This window comes from Phalaenopsis equestris, unplaced genomic scaffold (assembly GCF_001263595.1).
Source record: "Phalaenopsis equestris unplaced genomic scaffold, ASM126359v1 Scaffold212035, whole genome shotgun sequence".
Lineage (NCBI taxonomy): Eukaryota > Viridiplantae > Streptophyta > Magnoliopsida > Asparagales > Orchidaceae > Phalaenopsis > Phalaenopsis equestris.
Genome location: NW_018230994.1, coordinates 149,840 through 157,353, shown reverse-complemented (window position 1 = coordinate 157,353; position 7,514 = coordinate 149,840). Strand labels below are relative to the sequence as shown.

Sequence of the window (7,514 nt, the reverse complement as noted above, 5' to 3'; positions counted from 1 at the left end):
CTATTATTATAATAATTATTGGAATATTATCATATCTTAATAAGTCCTTATTTATTATACAATAACAATTAGTGCACTTAAATAAATTCAAATAATAAAACGGCATATTACTAATCATTAAAACAAATAGGTGCTATCAAATCTTGGATAAATACATCAATCAAATTTTAAAAAAAAGACATTTACCAAAATGCCCCTATTGTTGCCATTTCAGTATATGCTTCTCCCTCCTCTGTCTCTCAAGACTCTATTGAAATAGACACCTATCTTGCAACTAGCGTAGGCTCCTTTCTCTTTGACGTCAAACCATACTTCTCTCTCCTCAAACACCGAGTCCCAAATCTCATTTACTAACACTGTGCTCTACATCCCATCCCTTTTCACCAAAAACGCAAAAAATCCTTCATTCTCTCTCTAGAAATTCTACCTCTGCAGACTTAAAATACACATTTCTCCTCTGTTTTATTCCCTGTGCCATTTTCCTCTTTTGTACACTGAAATTCCTTACATCCCTGCCCTCCAAGGAACTAAGTATTAATCATTAATTACACATCTCTCCCTCCCTCTCTCTCTCTCTCTCTCTCTATGGGTCTGTGCACTCCATATTACATCCATTGATATCATAAGGCACTCATGAGCTAATCACAACTCATTTCTCTATATTTTCACTTTCTTCTCTCATTTGTAACATCATTCTCCTCTCCAATGACAACTGCAACAACACCAACCACCATTCCTGACCTCTCTCTTCAAATCAGTCCCCCAGAGATGATCAATTCAGCAGCTTTGTATGGATCAACTAAGACCAAAATCAATGGATTCAAGAGAAGTTGCAGAAGTGTGCATGGTGGGAAGAGAAGTGGTCGCGCGCCGCGTATGCGGTGGACCACTTCGCTCCATGCACACTTCGTTCATGCTGTTCAGCATCTTGGCGGCCATGAGAGTATGCGTGTATTTTTGTAAAAATGAATTTTTTTTGGTTGGTTTATATCAAATTTTGATTTTTAAGTTTGGTATGCAGGAGCTACTCCTAAATCTGTTTTGGAGCTGATGAATGTGAAGGAGCTGACTCTAGCACATGTTAAGAGCCATCTGCAGGTGTGTTAATTTTGCTTTTGGTGATCGGTTAGGGTTAGGGTTAGGGTTTTCAGTTTGAGGATTGAAAATAGTATCAATTAGAAGTACAAGTAATACTGTCAATTGCTTGATTGTTCTTCTTATTTTTCAGTATCTTTAATACTTTTGTATTTTTTTTATCTGGGTGTTTTTCTTCAGATGTATAGAACTGTGAAGAGCGCAGACAGAGGAGGGCCTGCCACCGGTATATCATTTTTACCATTTGTCTTTCACATATAGTTTTCGTATTTAGCTATGTGTATAATAATTATATATGTGCCGCAAGCCTTGGCCTGGTGGTGGCGAGGTCACTGTACGTCCCCTCAGGTCAAGAGTTCGATCCCACCGTAGCGCGGGGCTCTGGAATTTTAGACACATGATGCGAGTTTTCATCATGGAGCCAAAAAACACATGAGAAATCGATATTTGAGCTTCTGCCTAATATCCTGAAATAATAGTAATTATTATTATTATTATTATATATATATAGAGAGACTAAAATATATAACATCTAGAGGACATATATATATATAATATATGAGAAAATGACCTAAAAATTTTTCGAAGGCTCATCGGTGGTCATGTTGCATTAATATAAAATCAAATAATACAAAAAAAAAAAAGCTATAAAACCTACACAAAACCAGCAGCATGGTCGGCATCATCCGCCACCGCACAAAAAAATCAGGATCACAAGAATGAGAATATCTCCGAACCTAATATAACTTCAACATACAAACATATAAAGAATTTAAAGAATTGTTCATTACTTCTACTGTGGAAAAGTCATGGTTGCAGGCTGTGGTGTTTTCCTTTGCTGAATTATTTTGTTGGGTGGCCAAAGAGATTTGTAAGGTTTGGCAACGTAGCTTTTGCTGATGTGAAATGATTTGCAGGACAAGGCCTAGAGCAGTCAGAAATGGGGCTTCGTAGAAGGACAAGTGTGGAGGAAAGACTGCCTTTTGATCAAAATGCTGCAGGAACCAATTCTTCTTTTTCTCTCACAGCTCCAACTCCACCTACACCTCTTCCCAGGTCCACTCTAATCTTATTTAACTTAAATAATATTTGCCATTTGTGTGAAATCCCAAGAAGCTGACAAAATCTATTTTGATAAAATACTTAAATTTGCTGGGTTAGAGATCAAAACTTGGAAAATTTATTTCATAAGGACACGGTTTGTAGAAATGTATATGATGTCTGATCTCCATCGTTCATCGCAACAAACATGTATTTTGGTGGCTCCATTTTTAATTTTATTTTTTTAAAAAAAATCATCGATGGCTCGATTGATGGTGGAGACCGGACACCTATTTTTTTCCAAAACTTGAGATTATGTGATAATACAAGGCTGGAGGATTTGAATATTAAATGTGAAAATGATGAATAAATTAGTTATGGTATTGACTGGCCACTAGCTATAGATGTTCTGGGTACAGAATGAATTGATTCATTGTTGACCGTTTATGCCAAAGACATGATTTTTATATATTTTTGATGGCAAAGTTTTCAAATTTTAAATGCCACACTAGCTTACTTAAAAAAAAAAAAAAAAAAACTTTGCATTTATAGTTGTTTTGCCTTTTTCTTTTCAATATTGACTGAATTTATTTGAAAAACTTTGCATTTATAGCCCATCTCTTAGTGGTTAGGTATTTTGTCTCTAATCACATGCTTTCCAGTAGGGCTGTCAAAACTAGTAGGGCTGTCAAAACTGCTCGTTGTTCTCGAACGGCTCATATTCAGATTTGTTCGGCTCGTTCGCTAAGTTAACAAGACGAACACGAATAAAGATTTGTTTGTTCTTGTTCGACTCGTTTTGGCTCGAAATACTACTTATTGAGATATATATATATATATTATATATATATATATTGATGAATTGTATTTTTAAAAAAAATTATTCACTACAAGGCTACCAAAAATTATAATTAATTAAAAGTATTAATTAAGAAAATAGAATAAAAATTATTAAATTGGATTCAAATGTTGTTTTAAATAAACAATTGTTTTTAAATATTGTCCCAACCCTTAACTTCTTATGATTGTTTGATTAGGATTGTCAAAACGACTCTTTATTCGTGAACAGCTCGTGTTCCGCTCATTTGCGTAGCGGGCCGAACACAAACATGAACACACTTTTTTATATTGAATACAAACATGAGTCGACAAATATTTATATACACTTTCATCCTTCCACACATATTTGCATATATACCATATTCATATATTTCCATATGTACCCCTTAAAAACCACTCTTTCACATTTACCCCCCTCCAACGTTTACTCAATACAACAATATATACCACTATCACTTCACACGTACTTAATAATATATATATATATATATATTGATATATATCAGCATAAAATATATATATATATATTTTTTGTATTGCATCAATAATTTGCAGGGATATGTATAAAAAATATTATTGAAACAAATTTACAGATTAAAATAAGGCTTCTCCAACAACTCCTTTGACAACAACATACGTGGCAGCATTCAATACAGTAATTAGTGACTCATGAAGAATAAAAAAAAAATAAGTTTTTTTCTTGCTCTTTCATATATATTTATATGGTTAATAAATTTCGCCAAAAGCTCTTCATTTGGTTAAAACCCTTCACAACTCGAGAAAAAATTGCATTATAAGACGTTTGCAGAGCTGCATACATCAGAGGTTATTCAGAGGATATTGGGGAGTTGTAGTTAGGTTACAGAGATGTTACATGGTGTATAACACGGATATAATCCCCCAATACCCTCTGAATAAGTTCCGATATACGCAGCTCTGCAAACCCCAAGTTGGCTTTTACATAAATTTATATCTTATAAAATCATATTTATGAAGAATATATAATCAAACATATAATTTAAATAAAAGTGGAAAGTCGTACTGAAAATTTTGATAATATTAATTATTATTAAATGATGTGATTGAGATTTCCTTCATATTTATGAGTCGTAATTAATGAGGAAAGAAATTAGTCATTTTGCACATTTAGCATGGCCTTTGGATGCCTTCTGATTGTCGCTATCTAATTAATATTGGAGCCATATAACCGTTGGTCTAGTGCTGGAAGCAGCAAGTGAATTATGAATATTACAGTACTTAATTTTGACAAAGTGTGTTTGTTTGAATGACCACAGATGAACAGTACACAGCATTCACTTTCTGCAGTTACTAAAGCTCACTCGCTATTATATCAAGGCTCGCTATTATATCAAGGCTCTGGATGCATTCGGGTTCTATGATGGGGCGTCACTTGTCAAGTGAGCTCCACCATTTTTAATACTAATCAATGTCAGTGTATTGCGGTGTGGCCCACTTGATACGTGACTCTCCATCATTGAACTCCTAATACAAGTTATGTTAGGAGTCCTGATGTAATGTTTTCTCCGTTTTAGAAGGCAGTTATTATTATTATTATTATTTTACCGTAAGATTCCACAATAAAACATTGGGCTGTTAAGACACACACACAGATATATATATATATATATATATATAATATATATATATAACACCTGAAATAATGCTATTTATAAATCTAGCATTCATTTTCATCCATTTTTTAAATTTTCACTCAAATATAAAAATTCATGATAAATCTTCAACCCAAATTTTTTAAATTTTTATCATATTCTTGATGTTTTGATCATGACACGTGTAAATATATCGATTCGATAGTCTAAAAATATGATACGAGTTTTAGATTTTTGTAAATAGTAATGTTTCGAGTGCTATGTATGGAACTATCCTTAAAACATTTAATCAAACTTTAAAACTCTTTGTGTGCAGGGGGGCTTATTCTCTCTCGGAGGAAAATGGTTGGAATACATCTTTGATGAAGAGGGTGCCATCACATGAACTCGTTAGAAGTGAAAGCTTCTTAAACAATGAAAATCAGAAGGTAATTGGTGCATTTAACAAATATATTTCATTTAATTTTTGCATAAATGGAAGCCCATGCTATATTTAACTTTAGAGGGCTACTTAATCATTCTCTAATGGGATGTTTAGTAGCATGTTATTTAATGGATTTAGTTGACGTAAATCCGGATTTATTAAGGTAACGTAAAATCAAGTTGCAGCCAAACACGTCCTTAGTGTTAATGAATAAAAGAAGTTAATTTTGTTAGAATAACTGATGATCAGCTCGTACATTATTATTTGAGGAGAAATAAGGTGTGGTCGAATAATTTTTTATATATGAAATGATTATTTTTCCATCATTTGTTACATACCAAGGTAACATCATCATTTCATAATTTCATTTGGATTTAACACGAAATGTAACTGGATAGGTTTGGAAACAGAGTTTTAGACCTCAAAAATCATCATGTAGCAATTATAAGCAGTGCTTAAATATAAGTTATATGCCATTAGTAATGGGTAATTAAGGAAATAAAACTATAGATGAAATTCACATTTAAAATGTTTATTTGTCTACCCTATAAGTTAGCTAAGATAATAATAAACTTGATTAATGATCGTTAAAAGAAAAATAACATGGCAAAACTACATGAAATTTATAATGATATTTATTTTAATAAATTATTTACATTTTAACAATTTCATGATAGGGTTGGTGTAGCTCAAATGACGACAAAAGTAGAAAGAGTCATCTTAGATGGTTTGGCCACTTTAAACGTGGACTATCTGATGATTCGATTAAGAGAGTGGATATTTTAGATTTGACTTACGTTAAGAAAGACAGATGTAGACTACAAAAGTCTTGGGTGTATTGTATAAAAAAATGATCTTAATTTATTAGAATTAAATGATAAAATGACACTCAATAGGACGCAATGGAGAAAAAGGATTCATTTAGCCGCAACTTAGTGAGATAAAAGTTTGTTGTTGTTGGTGGTGGTGTATATCAATTTCATTATAGTTTTTATTCAAATAAATCATCACTTTTGACAAAATTTTAATGCCATGTCTAATATTACTTTCCTATAATTTAATTAATAGTTAAATGCATCCAATCACTTGGAACAAAACCATGCACATTGTAGATTTGCTTTTGTTTGCTAGTGTATCTTTCATGAATGTATTAACATTAATATTGATATTATATATTTTAAATTTGTTATATTTATAATTTCTTTTTTATTCCCTATATATATAGCCTAATGATAAATGACAATTATTATGCTATAATTGATGCAGGAAAGATGGGGAAAAGAAGATATAAGAGCATTAAATGCATCAGTGCAATCACAGATGAATGGAAGCAATGTGACTAATGAGAGACTTTTCTCCTCCAATACCAATAAGTACATGATGAAGAAGATGCCCAATCTAGAAATCACTTTAGGAAGACAAAGCTGGCAATTGGAATATACTGACTCTTCAAATGTTGAACTAACTCTTCTCAAGTGTTTGTGAGATTGAAAATGATTAATTTTTTTTTTTAATTAGGTTGAAAGTTAATGTAGGAAAACTTGTTTTATTATGCCGAAGTTGAATTGAGGTTTGTTTGTAGTCAAGAAATTGAGGGGAAAAAAATATTGATTAATTCATACATCTTATAGTTGATTTGATTGCATAGAAATTTAGTTTTGAGGAGAATTGTTGGAGGTTTAGCATCTGTTAGATCCAATTATATTGATTTAATTTTCAAAAGGTTTTAGCTTAAGAAGTTAAAAATGATTCACCCACTTTCTCACAAACAAGAAATATAATAATTTGTTTCAAAATATTCATCATAATTGACAATGGCTAGTAGATAAACTGGCTTCTCATACTAAATTTTGGTTTGCTTTAAAAAAAGTGATGCTCTAAAGCATATGTAATTTATTTTATTTTATTTATTTTTATTTGAGGAGTCAAATAGTTTATATGGCGTGGGAGTCATTTATATATATTTTCACGACTTAAGGCATTTGCTGATATCATAGCAATGCTTAGCAAATTATAGTGCATAAGATATATTTATCCCTCAAGGGTGAAATATGATATGCTCATTTGGGTGTACCAATGGCTTTAGCATGTTTTTTATGATGATATTTTTATATCTTTTCAAAATGAAAAATGATGTTTCTCTTTATGAGTCTTAGTAGCATGCATTTAAATGAATTTAAAGCCATCCATACGTGGACACATTTACCAATTTATTTTAGGCACAAAGTGACTTTGCATGGCTAACCTATATATCTTAATGTACAAAAGTTCAACTAAGATCTATTCAAAACTTGTGTTATCATATTTTAGATCATTTATCTTATTATTTGATCAATCAAGTTTGGGTTTGATCATAGCTTTGCAAAAAACCATTTTACCATTTATTTTTTAATTCATGAAGCTCTAAAATTATCTTAGTATGATATTTTTTTGAAATTAGTATAGGTTCTTGATCTATTATTAAAATTTCACCATAAAGGCAT

The 7,514-nt window shown here is 31.6% G+C and overlaps 1 protein-coding gene across 1 annotated transcript; it reads left to right on the top strand.

Moving 5' to 3' along the window:
• The first annotated feature begins 306 nt into the window (after positions 1-306).
• Positions 307-6,624, top strand: LOC110036870 (probable transcription factor KAN4). The gene is made up of 6 exons (XM_020741420.1): positions 307-943; positions 1,022-1,098; positions 1,276-1,321; positions 2,013-2,151; positions 4,924-5,035; positions 6,298-6,624. The coding sequence occupies exons 1-6, from the start codon at positions 706-708 to the stop codon at positions 6,514-6,516; spliced, it is 831 nt and encodes a 276-aa protein (XP_020597079.1). The 5' UTR covers positions 307-705; the 3' UTR covers positions 6,517-6,624.
• Positions 6,625-7,514: the final 890 nt, after the last annotated feature.

Excerpts from the sequence above, each read along its gene's own strand:
- LOC110036870 (XM_020741420.1), top strand. The coding sequence starts at position 706 with ATGACAACTGCAACAACACCAACCACCATTCCTGACCTCTCTCTTCAA. Across the intron at positions 1,322-2,012 it reads CAGAGGAGGGCCTGCCACCG|GACAAGGCCTAGAGCAGTCA; the intron begins GTATATCATTTT and ends AATGATTTGCAG. Across the intron at positions 5,036-6,297 it reads TAAACAATGAAAATCAGAAG|GAAAGATGGGGAAAAGAAGA; the intron begins GTAATTGGTGCA and ends TAATTGATGCAG.